Source organism: Alternaria hordeiaustralica (genome assembly GCF_023758085.1).
Source record: "Alternaria hordeiaustralica strain BMP 2776 chromosome Unknown scaffold_46, whole genome shotgun sequence".
Taxonomy (NCBI): Eukaryota; Fungi; Ascomycota; class Dothideomycetes; order Pleosporales; family Pleosporaceae; genus Alternaria; species Alternaria hordeiaustralica.
This window is the reverse complement of record NW_026056818.1, coordinates 125,202-140,828: the sequence shown is the minus strand read 5'-3', so window position 1 is coordinate 140,828 and position 15,627 is coordinate 125,202. Positions and strand designations below refer to the sequence as shown.

General features: G+C 36.3%; 2 protein-coding genes across 2 annotated transcripts; both read left to right on the top strand.

Moving 5' to 3' along the window:
• Positions 1–9,420: 9,420 nt before the first annotated feature.
• On the top strand, positions 9,421–10,416 carry J4E84_010798 (uncharacterized protein; the record flags this gene model as incomplete). The annotated part of the gene is made up of 1 exon (XM_049393353.1): positions 9,421–10,416. The coding sequence occupies one exon, from the start codon at positions 9,421–9,423 to the stop codon at positions 10,414–10,416; it is 996 nt and encodes a 331-aa protein (XP_049238971.1).
• Positions 10,417–11,391: 975 nt separating this feature from the next.
• J4E84_010797 (uncharacterized protein) lies at positions 11,392–15,298 on the top strand (the record flags this gene model as incomplete). The annotated part of the gene is made up of 3 exons (XM_049393352.1): positions 11,392–12,095; positions 12,155–13,048; positions 13,807–15,298. The coding sequence occupies 3 exons, from the start codon at positions 11,392–11,394 to the stop codon at positions 15,296–15,298; spliced, it is 3,090 nt and encodes a 1,029-aa protein (XP_049238970.1).
• Positions 15,299–15,627: the final 329 nt, after the last annotated feature.

The following is a 15,627-nucleotide window of genomic DNA, read 5'->3' as shown; positions in this document are numbered from 1 at the left end:
GCTTATTAAAGCTATATAGAAGAAGCTCTAATATATTCTATATAACTTTATTTATAGTAGCTATTAATTTTATATTAAACTTAGTAATTACTCTCTCTAGAATAGTCTTCTCTATATTAAAGATAAAGTATATATACCTAGCTTAGGCTACATTTATACTAAGATAATAGAATAAGCTTACTAAGCCTTCTATAGTAGATATAGTAGTAAGTATAAGTTATACTCTTAGCTATTCTACTAGTACTACTAGCTAAAGATAACTACTAATATTATACACTATCTCTATAACTATCTTATCTATAAATAGACTAAGAGCTACTATAATAGTAAATATAAACTACTATACCTCTTACTAGTCTCTTATAGATACTAGTTATATATCTCTATAGATTTTATTATCTATCTACTACTATATTTCTATAATAGATAGGTCTTTACTAATATTTTTATTATTATAAACTAATTAATAAAAAAGAAAAAGTTTATTTCTATAGCTACGCTTATAGTAGATACTTTAGTATAAGCTTTTATAGAATATATATAGAGAAAGAAAAGTTATTCTAAAAAGATAGTTACTAATAGAGGTAGTTAGTTTACTAGTTATTTCTAGAAGCGCTTCTGCTAGAGACTAGGTATCTATTCTAAGTATTTAACAGCCTTCTACCTATAAATAGATAGCTAGATAGAAAATATAAATACCTACTTAAAATAATATCTTTAGGTATATATTAACTATAAATAGAATAACTAAGCTCTCTATCTTCTAATTATAGAGTTTAAAGCTAACTTAACTACTAGTGTAAGTATAGAAGTTACTCTATTCTATATAACTAAGAGTTATAAACTATAATTAGAGCTAGAGCTACCTACTACTATACTATAGACTAATGCTAGCTCTATTTAAATAGATAAGACCTAGGCTAACTAACTAGTGTAATACTTAGATAAGCTACGTAAAGAACTCTATTACTTAATAAGCTAGGTCTAAGCTAAATAAGTAGAATATATTAATAATAACTACTTACTAGCACCTATCTTTAAAGTTAGTAACTTTATTATACTTAATATAAAAAATATAAAAATGCTATAACTAAACTACTTCTTAGACTTTAAGAACTAGAGTCTCTTTAAGATTATTAGGTCTATTAATAACTTAGTATATAAGCTATAGCTATCTAAGAAAATAGGTTACCTCTATAATATCTTCTACTCTTAGCTATTATACTTATACTCTAAAGATCTAATACCTAGTTAGATTAGAAATAAGAAATAGCTAGTAGTAGTATACTCTAATATTAAAGATAATAAAAACTACGTTATAGAGTTTATTAAAGACTATTATATTAATAAAAAGATAATAGACCTATTTACTAAGTATAAAGAGCTTCTCTAGTACTTTATATAATAGGCTAACTACCTAGATAGATCTAATAATTCTTCTTAGAAACTATATATAAATCTTATAAAAAGCGCTAAGACTATTCTTAACTACTACTATTACTATTCTATAAAGTCTAAGCTTTACTCTTAGTTTAAGACACTAGTAAGCTAATAGAATCTTATAATAATAACGCTTAGCGTATTTACGCTATAGAAATATTTATTACTAATAGCTAAACGTAAGTACTTACGTTCTATTTTAGTATATATAAGTTACTATAATTAAGAAAAGTGCTACTACATTTCTATCTTACTATATAATAAGAACGCCTACTATAAGTCTAGCTAACTAATATATATAAGATCTAGAGTAGACACTATAACTAACGTTACTATTAGTTTAGAAACTAGAGATCTAATAAGATAGCTTAAGAGTATAATTTAGCCTTTAGAGAGTTACTTCTTAAGTCTACTACGTTTAGGTTTAGCTAAAACCTTAGACTAATATAATAAAAAAAGCTATAGGCTATCTACTTACTAACTACTTAAATAGAGAATACTACTATAGTAACATACTTTACTATTAATTAACTAGATTCTATATTATTATAACTAACTACTATACTCTAAATAAATAAACTAATATATAATAAAGAATATAATAATAGTATATAGAAGAATAATAGAGAGGCTATTACTAGTGTAATACTTATATTCTAGCCTGCGTAGCTTTTGCAATATAAGCATCTTATTTATAATTATAATTATATTATATTTATACTAACTAGTATATTATATAAAGTAAAAAAGAAGTTAAAAGTATTAGAACTTACTCTTTTTAAAGAGAGAGGTAGTGTAGTAGATTAAACCTATAACTTCTACCTAATTAGACCTAGCGCTAATTAAGTAAGAAATATTAAAGTTTACTTCTCTACGTAGATAAACCTATACGCAGAATCTTACTTATTACTTAAACTTAACTTTTATAATATATAGTATTCTAGGTAGCTTTATAAGCTCTTACTATATAAGTCTAACTCTTATTATAGTACTAAAGTAGAATATTATATACTTAGAGAATAACTTTAAGTATATTCTTCTTATAGTAGTAATTAATACTACTATTTGCGCTAGTAGCGTAGCTAAGTTAGCTAAGACTAGTAATAAATTAAAGCTCTATAGAAGTAAGTATAGTATTAATAATCTTAAGTAAAAGTTTAGAGTCTTTAATTACTATATTAGTAGGCTTAGAGTTATTAGCTATAGCTTATATAACGTGTTTAAACTAGAAGATATAGATTAATACTATATAGTATTTATAGGCTTTAAAATTATAAGCTAGTTCTAGATAGAGTACTAGAAGCTTTATCTAGTAGTAATAATAAGGTCTTTTTAGCGCTAGATAGGTGCGTATTTTAAAATTTTATAGATAGTAGAGAAGATTATTAGAAGAAATCTTAAAGTTTTATATATAAGTAAATAATCTCTCTAGCTATATAGGCTTGCTAAAGCTATATAGCTATATAGTAGTATTATACCTCTTTAGAAATTAGTGTTTATATACTAGCGTAGATTATATATATCTACTATAAGATAGTAGTATATTCTAGAGAATAGAGTAAAGATATAAAGTATATAGAAAAGAAAACATCTTCTCTATATAAGTAGTAGTTATATACTAAGTAGCTAAGCTAGTATAGCTACTAGTGCAAGCTATATAAATATTACTATAAAAAATTTAAAAGAGATAGTTTACTATAGAATATTTAATAATCTTACTAATAAATTATATAAAGAGACTTAATTTTAAATTTAAACTTAAAGCTATATTATAATATAGAAGAATTAAAGCTTTAATTAAATATAGAAATTAGTAGATATACGTTAGACTACACTTAGTACACTAAGTCTAGAAGAAAGTTTAGTTCTAGTTATAGCACTTGCCTATTAGCTACCTTCTATAATTACTTTATTAATTATAGTCTCTATATTATAGGCTAAACTATAGTATATATCTAAGTTAACGCATATCTCTATTATTCTTTTTACTATAGTAACTTTACTATAGAGTTTAGCTACTAGACTCCATAGATTAGTAGTAATACTATACTAGATTGCTTTCTATACTTCTAAGAGACTAATAGTAGAAGCTATAAGATTATAAATATTATAAAGAATATTAATAGTAGTAGTCTAAACGTTATACTATTCGAGAGCTTCTATTATAGAAAGATTATCTATAAGTCTAAAAGTTTTCTACACTTATCTCTATATACCTATAAGCTAATATTTATAATATATATATAGGTCTTTTTATACTCTAAGAGTATAGCTAATAGCTATATCTAGTAACTCTTAAACTTCTTTAGTATAGCTAAAAGCGTCTATAAAATAGTCTACTATAGAAACTAATATATTAGTAGTGTATAAAATTTTTAAAACGTATAACTATACTTATAAATAAGATATTTTATACTAGTCTACTTTTACTAGTACTATTATACTACCTATAGTAGTAATTACAAAATCTACTATAGATTTAGTGTTATATTCTAAGATAAGTGCTTTCTAAAGTAAAGAGCGTATAGACTATATATAGTTTTATACAATTAGATAGTAATACTAGATAAAAATATTTAATATAGTAGAAACGTTTTCTATAGCGTATATACTAGTAGTATAATCTAGAAAAAGAACGTAAAGTATAGTTATCTATAATTTCTAAGTAGTAAAGTCTACTACTATTACTAGTGTAATAAAAGTAGTAATTAGATATAGAAACTAGGTACTATAAGCGCTATAATTAGTAATAGCGTAGACTAGATACTATAAAGCTACTATATTAAGCACTAGCTATAGAGAATATTCTTAAGTAGATAAAAGTAAAGATAATTACACTAGTGTAACTAATACTAGCTAGCTGCGTATAGGTAGTGTTAGTGTAGAGGTAGAGTTAAGGTCTACCTAGAATTATATAGAGCTTACTATAGAGGCTACCTATAATAGTAGCCTTAGCGCTTTTTTATATCTCTTAGATCTATTAATCTAAGTATCTACTAACCTACTTTCTTCTTAGTTAACTATTATAAGCTATAAGTTATAAATATAATAATATTAGCTTTACTACTATAGTGCTAACTTTAAGCTTTAAGTAGTAATATTACTACTAACTTATAAACCTTGTCTAACTACTACTAAACTAAACTAAGACTACTTTTTACTATTATACCTCTAAAGCTAATACCTATAACTAATAACTAGAATTAGCTCTTATCTACTAAGTAATCTTCTATAGACGTGTATTATTTTTAAGATATATATAATATATTAGTTAATATAGCTACTTAGATAATAAGCTTTATTAAAGTAGTAACTATATATATTACTAAGACTAAATATTTACGCAGTAGAACGTTTATATAGAAGTAGAAAGAAACTTTTAAGTAATACTTTAATAAATTTAAAAAAAGCGCTTTAGAGCTTAATAGAAAAGAGAATAAAAGTAGGCCTAAGATATAAACTACTAATAGCGTAGCGTAAGTAGGTAACTAGCTATATATATATATAGTATTACGTAGAGTTAAGCTACTTAGTGTATCTTACTAGCTTAGTTTAGCTAGACGTAGTGTATTCTAATAGCTTATAGAAAAGGTATATAAAGCTAACTCTTAACTATTTATCTAAATTACTTCTCTCTACTTACTTCTTTTATATTACTACTATTACTTTTCTACTTCTTATAGCTATTTAGTAATATCTATTCTTTAGTACTATTCTATTATTACTAGACTAATATATCTATAATAGATGTTATAAAGAATACTAACTTCTCTTTCTAGTAGAATAAGGTTCTTAGCGTTTCTACTATTACCTAGAAGTTTATATAGCTTATTATCTATACTAGAATATATATTATTAGTTATAAAGAAGTTATAGACGTTCTAAACAATACTATAGATATAGCTAGTTACCTATTTACGTATTACACTTTATAATAAGTTAATAAGGTAAGTAATAAATTTATAGTACTTCTTAGCTATAGTTTTTATATTATTACTACGCTTATTACTAATAGTGTCTTACTTAGCTAATAAGCTAGCTATAGAATAGTAAGTAGACTACTTACTAGTAGTAAGGTATAAATTAAATTATTTAAGTATTCTAAAGCTTACTAATTATATTATTTAGAACGTTGCTAGTAGGCTTCTTAAAAACTACCTATCTAGCGCTATACTTATACTAGCTTAAGACGTACTTACCTTAGTTATTACTACTTTTAAGAATATAATTTACGTAGCTAAAGTACTATATAAGGTTAGTACTATCTTATATACTCTTATTACGTACAGCGTAGTAGTCTTATACCTATATCTCTTTCTATAGTTTATCTAACTAAGCTAGATATACGCGTAGACATTTATTACTATTATCTCTAGATATATAGTCTATAGTGTTAGTCTTCTACTCTAGTGTATCTAGAAGTAATATATATAGCTTCTTCTTATAAGTATACACTTAAACTATAGTTAAAGTAGTAGATTATATTACTATATAGTATTAACTTTAATTACTATAATTATTATAGTTTTTAGGTATACTCTATATATTTATAAGGTTTATTACTTACTTTTATATCTATCTTTTCTATTCTTATTAGCCTTAGTTACTATATATCTATTTTCTACTTTTACTATCTCTATACTAGATAAAATAATATAAAACACTTCTTAACGTATACATAAATAGCTCTATATTATAATCTTCTCTCTAGTATTAATAACCTAACGCGTGTTAATATAATACGTTCTATAAATAACTTAATAGTAAATATAATAACTTAATTAATCTATACTACTAATAGATTTACTTCTTTAAATTATTCTTTACTTATAACGTAACGCTTTTACTTAATAGATTTATAAGCTTTTTGCTATATAATATAACGTACGTTTAATCTACTATTATCTCTAGAATAATACACTATCTTCTTATATCTATTATTATAGTAAGCTTTATTATAATCTAGCTTATATAATAAGTTATCTCTTAGTTTAAGAAACTACGTATAGGCCTCTCTCTTATAAATAACTTCTACTTCTATATATATATTATATTACTCTCTATTATTATTATAATTCTTCTTCTCTATCTAGTACTTATAATATAGTACGTGTGCGTAAAAATACTAAAAGGTACGTAGTTTATTTATAAGTTGTAATAGTATATTTTTAAAGGTATATATAGTACTATACTTCTAGTAAGATCTATACTTAGTAGTACTATTAGAGAGTTTAGGTTAAAGAAACTAGTAGTTATTCTTATTAGTATAATAGTTATAATAGAGTAGTATCTATGTCTTAAAGCTAGATAACGTTATTAAATTCTTTAGAGAAAGACTATTACCTATCTAGTTAATAATATAACTAAGCGTGTTATTTTTTATAGTATTTCTAATAACCTAGTTTTTCTAAATATATATAGTAATTTCTTTATCTAGCTTTATTCTAAATAATCTATAGAGGTAGATATTCTAATTTAGTAGAAGTATTATAAGTACCTACTCTATAAGTCTACTAAAAGTTAGCGCTAGATCTAAAAATGTAATATTTATTACTACTATTATAAGCTTTACTTACTTCTCTACTAATATTATCTAATAGTATATTCTAGAAGTGCTGTAGTTCTATTATCTTTAAAGTAATTCTATTAACCTCTATAATTTTATAATAACGTTAGTATTAGCCTTAGAGAATAGACTACTAAAGTATTAATAAACGTCTCTATTTAAGAAAGATACTAGCTTTATAGTTAGTTAAGTAGTTTCTTATAAAAAGAGAGCTTACGTTAGAGGTATCTATTTACTCTTAGATAAGTTTACTATCTAGAGCTTTTCTAGTTCTAGATTTAAAATACTTTCTATAACGTATATTTAGGCTCTTACTAGATCTTAATTACTATATATATTATATTCTAATAAATTATTAAGTATTATTATTTTCTTAGATAGTATAAGTATAAGCTTATTAAGATTAACGTCTTAATTTAGTTATAGTATATCTCTAGCTATAGCTACGTAGATAAATAGTTAGATAGAATACGCTAGTATTTTAAAATTACTCTATATAGAAAGCTTAAATACCTTTAATATAGAGACCTTCTTAGTTTAGTAATAGTAAAGAATAAACTTTAGTAAGATAAGAGTATAATTAGACTTCTCTACTATTTTTATAGGTAGTTCTCTAGTATTCTAGAAGACTAGTATATTACTTATATTCTATCTATACTTAATAATAGCTACGTTAGCGTAAGAGTTATTATCTAGTATAATATAGTAATTAGAGTAGAGTTTATAGCTTTATTAGTTAAAAGCGTTTACAAAAGTAAAGATAAATTATTAGATATTAGATCTACGTAAATTACAACTATAAGTATTACTAGAGACTAGGCTAGATATAGAAGTGTTAGAGCTCTCTATAGTATAAACGTTCTTATTATAAAAGTTAACGTTTTTCTACTTTTATAGTAATCTTCTCTTTATAATAGTGCTATATTCTTAGATATATTTTATAAAATCTACTACCTTACTAGACCTACTTATATTAAAGAGAATAGGTTAAGTTTTTATAGTATTAATCTTATCTATAGCTACCTAAGTATAAATAGCTAGTTTATTATAGAATTAATAAAAGAGAAAATACTAGTTTATACGCTTATTACGCTACACTAAGTTAGCGTATATAAGCGTATTTACTTCTTAACGTAGATAATCTCTAAGATTTTAGTACTTATACTTAATTAGATAGCTAATCTTTAGCTTCTTATCTATTAATATAAAATTATATACTAATAGTTCTATAGAATTAGATATAATCTTTATCTCTATTTTAGACACGCTTTTAAAGAACTTAGCAATTCTCTTTATAGTATCTACTAACTATCTCTAGTAGACTTAGCGCGTCTAGAGTAATAGTAGAAAGAAGTTATTAGCTTAAGAAATATTCTAGCTGCGAAACTTAACTCTATTTATAGAATTAATATACTAAGCTTTATTAGTAATATAGTTAATAAGGTTTATAAGTACTTAATAGATATTATTCTTATAGACTATAAAAAGAGCTAGATAACTCTTAAAGGTATTATCTTATTAATCTAATATATAGAAATCTAGGCTAGTAATATTATTCTAGTTTTTACTAGTTCTTTAATATATAGTATATAGATTCGCAACACTTTGTATTAGTATAAAGTAGTAGTAGTTAGAGTAGCTAGAAAGAATAAGAATAATAAAATACGCCTATTATTCTCTTCTTTAGTTACTTATATCTATTTTTGTATTAAAGCGTATAGTTATAAGTATCTATAGATTGTTTTAATGTTATTGTATCTAGCGGTAGGTAGTAGAAGAATTATTAGATAGAAATAATGTAGAAGAATCTATAATAATACCTCTATTAACGTTGCTATAATTAGAACCTAAAAATAGCTATTAGAATAGAGCAACTAGTAAGAACAACATACTTACCTTTTACAATAAAGATCTTTTGCTAACTATCTTTATTACCTTATTTGTAAGCTTTGTTAAGAGCTGTAAAAGTGTTAGATTGCAATAGCTAACCTATAAGACTTAGAAGACGTTCCTAGATACTCTAGAGGGGCTTGCTAGAACTGCTATCTATCTGGCGGCGCTGATTTGACATCGTAGATGTTCTTCTTTACCCCCTGCATGTGGATTTCCTTGGAGACGTTGGGGGCCGCTTATGTTGGGGGCCAAATTACCGAAAAGGGTAAGACGCGTGAGATGGCGCACAGCCGCTTGATCACAAATGTTTTGAGTGCCGAGTATCGATCGCCTGGCGCTGTTCGTGATGGCGCGGGACCGGGTAGAGGCTCGCCAGTACGCTGGGCGACGGACTCCGGCCCTCTCTTGCTGTCGCATTCCCCTCCTGTGGGAACCATGTTGTTTGTACAATGATTGACTGCTGCGAGGTCAGTAGCAGCCCTGTGAGCATCCGATAACATGCTAATACCATGTAGCAAACAATGAAATACCCAGTGCCGTTCCGCACAGCTCTGCTAAAGACCGAGAGCTCGGATGGTAGTTCAGGGCCGGAGGTACCGTTGCTGCCAGCAACATACCGGAGAAATTACAAAATCGAGCCAGTCCGCAACAACATCGGCGCGTTCTTGGATATCGAGCTGAATGTTCGCCGACTGAACGAAGTCCACAAATGGCTATGGCTTGTGGGCCTTCCAAGCGCGCCGCGACCTCTTCATTACCAAGTGGTCAAGAAACGGGAGATTGTGGTGACAGAACAGTTGGATCTGCATCTTGTTTGGTCGTCAGCGTCTTCGTCGTCGATTCTCCTCAAACCGCTGCCTCGCTTCCTTCTCTGCCCAAACTTCTGGGTCACGGAGATTTGCCCACGTCGGCACCTGTACGAGACGGCACTGGGCTTCATGCTGTCGTATGTCGCGCTCATCGAAAGGGAGGTTGACTACAATCTAGCCATCAACCACGGCCTCATTCCTAAAGAAGTCACTTGGCCTGGGTGGCTGGCGCTCGTTGGCGAGGTCGTCTGCACCTCGGTACAGACGCATACCATCGATGCGTCGGCTGCATCGTCTGTAAGCTTGCTGGAAGACCGCCCACGCGTCAACCAACGCTTCAACTATGGCGAATTGAGACTTGGGCGGCTGAACTGGATATATCGCTTGACCATGGGCGAGGTGCGCGGGTACCTAAGCGGCTGCAGCACGTATGGAGCCTTTATGCGTGACAACGTTAACAGTCTCATTACGCTATTCGCATACACTACCATCGTGCTCTCCGCGATGCAGGTTGGGCTTTCGACAGAGCCTCTCGCGAACGACTACTCGTTCGGCATGGCGTCGTACGTCTTCTCCGTCTTTTCCATCCTGGCTCCACTCGCATGCATCGTCGCTATTCTTGGTGTCATAGCCATGATGTTTGTCATGAATCTGGCGCGCACGCTGAGGATTCGAGGGCAGAAGCGGCGTCAAGGTGTGAAGGTGTGAAAGCTCGACGCGACACACGCCTGGCTGCTGGGAACGATGACGCGCTGCGGACCGACAGCCACCTGGGCAGGGAAGCGACAGCCCAAACATCCCCACGAAACCTCACCAGCCCCCCGTACCATCAACACCCATCCACCCCACCAAAGATACCTGATGAAATTTCATGTCGCGACAGCTCTTAGCCGTCTATAGTAGCTAGGCATCCATGCCAGGCGCCGACTGCTTGCATCAGTGGCCAGATACGGGCCCACAGACGACGCAACGTATCGCGATAATGCCCGAGGTCATCCACGCCTCACGGACATCAGTAGCGGGATTTCGCATCGTGCACGAGCAGAAAGATGAGAACAAAGTGCCAGTAATATAGCGAAGAAGACTCGTATCAATAGGCTGTGTGCATATCTCTCTGCCCGGGCTGCAAGGGTGGCTAGAATCTGTGTCGTGTTTGCTGCATACACATCATTATATATTAAGAAGTAGCTAGCTCCTAATACGATGCATACTTCTACCTTGATAGATATATTCAACATTCTCTAATGCTTTTGTAGACTGCAACACGAGGTATAGCTATCGCAGCACACGGTCTTGCCTAGGTACCGACGGGCTAGAATAGACGCAGTAGTAGCGGTACCTAGGTACAGTATTACACAGCATCGTCTGTGACATCAAACGCGGTTATGATAGAATCCTGGTCGTCCCCGACGCACACGTTCTATTCATACTTAAATCCAAGCCCATATTTACATCGCCTGCCAGTTCAGACTCGCAGCGAATCCCTCCCTAACAGCTCCAAAGCTTCATGTCGATTGTTCGTTCCGCTAAGCCTGCTGAGCTCCAAAGGGCCAAGGAAGGAGTTTGTTAGTCAAGGATCGGTGTAAGCACCAGCCGAGGAAGCTTTTATCCCGACACTTGACCTATTCCGATTCCTAGCGCTGACACTACGCTCTACATGACCGACACGGCCAGCAATCTCGAATGTCCATCTCTAACATCGTATTTTTCGACGAAATCGCCTCAAGGCACGACATCATGAGCGACGAACCAGTGGAGCTCACCAACCTTGCAGCGTCCAAGGTTGACACCCCACCAGAGGATGCCACACCACCCGTTCAATACCCGCGTGGTATCCGCTTGGCTTTGATAACTGTCGGCCTCGCCCTCTCCATCTTTCTCGCTGCTTTGGATTCAACAATCATCGCTACCGCGATCCCGAGTATCACCACGCAATTCCGTAGCATCAGCAGCCTGGCCTGGTATGGCTCGTCCTACGCTATCACCAACACCGCATTTCAATCTGCATGGGGCAAAGCCTACCAGTATTTCAGCCTCAAAGCCACCTTCATGTCTGCAATTGCGGTGTTTGAAATTGGCAATGTGATATGCGCAACAGCACCAACAAGCGAGGTTTTGATCTTCGGGAGGATCGTGTCTGGCATGGGCGGTGGCGGAGTGATGACGGGTGCGTTCATCATCGTCGCAATGACAGCTGGACCACAATATAGAGCCGCCTATATGGGTGTGTTTGGTGTGACGTTTGGATCTGCGAGCGTCGTGGGACCATTATTGGGTGGCATTTTGACAGACGGCCCTGGATGGAGATATTGCTTTTGGTACGTGAACCCCGATCTGTGTTTTGGCAGCTTTGCCGTCTACAACACACTCTCCACCAAATGCTTTTCGTATAGATGGAAACCACACAGGCCTACAAGGTCAAGATCGGTGCGCTGACACTACACAGGATCAGCCTACCGATCGGCTTCGCTGCCGCGCTCACGATGTTCCTCTGCTTCCATGACCCAGGAAAGCCCAAGGATGTACCTCTCCGCGAGAAGCTTCTGAACTTGGATCTCAACGGCGCCATCTTGCTATCCGGATGCTTCTCTTGCTTCATCCTAGCCACGCATTGGATTGGCATCATGCCTCCGACTAGTGCTCGTATCATTGGCAGCTTTATCGGTTTCGTAGGCCTTTTCATCTGCTTCGCGATCAACGAACGCTATATGGGAAGCTGCGCAATGGTACAAGCTCGCGTGTTTAAGAACAAACTCGTCTTCGCCAATCTACTATATGCTTCCTTCATAGCGGGCGCCTTTTTCCCACTCATGTATACACTGCCAATCCAGTTCCAATCCGTCAACAACAACACGGCTTCGCAGAGTGGTGTCCGACTCATTCCACTCGTCATGGGCGTCTCACTCTTCACCATGATATCTAATGGAACGCTCACCTTCTGGCGCCATTACAAGCCCTTTTTCTTAGTGGGCGCAATTCTGGCAGTAGCTGGAAACGTAAAGATACACTCCTTGGATGCCAGCACACCGACCAGGGACTGGGTCGGCTTCGAGCTCTTGACAGCCACGGGAGTAGGCCTCGCTCTTCAGATCCCGATGATTGCGAACCAAGCCCTCGTTTCTGCTGACGACTTGGCCGCTGTAACATCGATGTCGCTCTTCATGGAGAATACTGGCACTGTCTTTTCTGTCGCATCGAGTGAAGCGGCATTCACGAACGGACTGCTTTCAAGCCTCGCCCGCAACCTGCCCGAACTGGACGCGAAGGAGATAATGGATGCTGGCGCGACGCAGATCCGCGGGCTATTCTCGGGTCATGAGCTTGATCAGGTATTGAAAGGGTATCTGGATGGCTGTAAGACCAGTCATGTCATTCCGGTGACCTGTGGCGCAATCTGTGCGGCAATCAGCTTGTCCAACGCTGTGCCGGCGACCTTTCAAGGGATAAAGAAGCGGTTTGGGAAAAGCCATGATCGATGATTGCTGAGATGATATGGAAAAGGAAGCTTCAACACATTGATGATATTTCAACAGGAAGACCAGGACTCAACGGTCCGGAGTTAGTGGAGCTCAACGCCCGCGCCGCGAATCGACGTGTTGTCACGCCTCACACGGTCTCTTGACAGAGCCCAGCGTGTTGGTCAAAGTCGACATGATGGAGGTGGAAAACAGACACCGGCAGTTGCACCGTGCTGATGTGCTGCAGTGCATTGATCGTCCCTGGCCGGCTGCCGGTGCAATAGCGGCGGGACGCGTTCCGCTCAAACTATATTGTTGATATGCAACCATAGCCTATCAATACATCAGGCGCTCAAAGAGTTTCGCGTTCTTGCTCGATGACTTTCACGTTGTTCGCGAGTCGTGAAGTAATCCACGTCGGATGAGATGAGCGCGTGGATGAAGCACGCGTGACGTAGCGTTGGCTGCTAACCGAATCAGGCATAGCCCGACCGTCACGAGCCATCTACGCCCGTGCGCAGCGGCGACTCAGCCATCGCCGCGCTTATCATAACAGTCCCGTCTCTCTCGCCCTGTTGTCTCTTCTGCAATGTCCACAAATCATGCCATCAAACTCATCGACTCTTAATCATCGGAGCAGGCCCTCTACCATTCTCTTCGCCTTTGGCGTCTTCGCGCAGGTCGCGTTGCTTGCCTGCATCTTCTGGACTTACACTAGCTATGGCAACCCCCGTGAGCCGACCGCCTTAGCGGAAACCACAACTAAGACATCATCAAGACCAAACGGCTTCACTCTGCGCCACCTTTTGGATCACGGCGCTGGACAACCTGGGCCACGAGCACGAAGATTTGATGTGACTCCAGAGCGGTTTGCCGTTGCTGGTATCGACTCCCGCATCGGGCCCTTCACTATCAAGTCGGCACCAGTCAAGATAGAAAGGCCCGCGTTACGTGGCTACGATGCACAGATCCCCATGTCGCCCATGTGGATCGCCGAGGATATTCCGGGTCCGGATGTCACGGACAAGAACACCGTTATCAGTTTCGCAAACATGTCCGAAGATGCTTACAAAGTCGGCCCTGACGACGCAGGATGGATGGACGTCGATGGGCATTACAACTCGTCGGTCCCTTTTGGCTGGGATGACAGTGGCATCCGAGGCCATGTGTTCAGCGACGACACTAACTCCACCATCATTCTGGCGGTAAAGGGAACGACGGTAGCCATGTTCGAAGGCGACGGAACGTCCGTGCACGACAAAGAGAACGACAACCTGTACGGCTCTTGCTGTTGCGGACAGGGCGGCACATATCTTTGGCGCAAGGTATGCGACTGCCAGACTGGCACCTACAGCTGCGACGAGCAATGCGTCAAGAACGAGTTACGGAAGCCGAACAGGTACTATGCCGCGACTGTCGAGCTGTATCAAGAGGTTGTCAAAATCTATCCGGATGCACACATCATGACGACAGGGCACAGTCTAGGAGGCGTCCTCGCTTCTCTGATCGGCCTGCAGCACGGTATCCCCGCGGTGACCTTTGAAGCATACCCACAAGCCTTAGCAGCTAAGCGCTTAGGACTACCAGCTGCTGGTGACGTTGCTCCACTCAGGAAGAATACAGGTGGCTTCCATTTCGGGCACACCGCTGACCCCGTGTACATGGGAACTTGCAACGGTGCGACGAGTTTCTGCTCTATTGGCGGATACGCCTTTGAGACCCTTTGCCATACCGGAAAGAAATGTGCATACGACGTGGTCAAGGACTGGGGTTGGAGGCAGAACACACAGACACACAGCCTTAGATACGCCATTGACAATGTGTACATGAAGTACGACGAGGCAGCAAAATGCCAAGAAGAGGATGTTGGTTGTGTCGATTGCTACCTATGGAAGTTCGAGAACGGGACGAAAACCACGACAACGAGTACTTCTACAACACCAACAAGTACCACATCATCGAGGACGCGGACGGAGACATGTAAGACGCCTGGGTGGTGGGGATGTCGTGATGAGACTACTACGATGGTATCAACTACATCGTCCAGCGTATCAAGTACTGCAACTAGCACAAGTACAAGTACCTGTCAAACAGTGAGTTCCAGAACCTCAAAACAGTGCGAACATGACTAACTTCTTGAAGCCCGGATGGTTCGGCTGCAAAGACAAGACGACAGCTACCGGTCCTATTACGACTGCTACGACTACTACTACATCAGCTGCACCGACAACCACTTGCACCTCGAAGGGCTGGTTTGGCAGGTGTTACGATGACGTTCCAGCGACAACCACTCCTGCCATGCAAGCTCATGCCTACTGGCGGACTGCGGCGACTGCGACACAGACGGCTCCTTAGACTTTCAGAATCTTGCATATGTTATATGGGTGTCTTTCAATAGCATGGTATACCCATTTAGAACTACCAATCAATCATCTTCGTTGCTGCTTATCATCACGCGAAG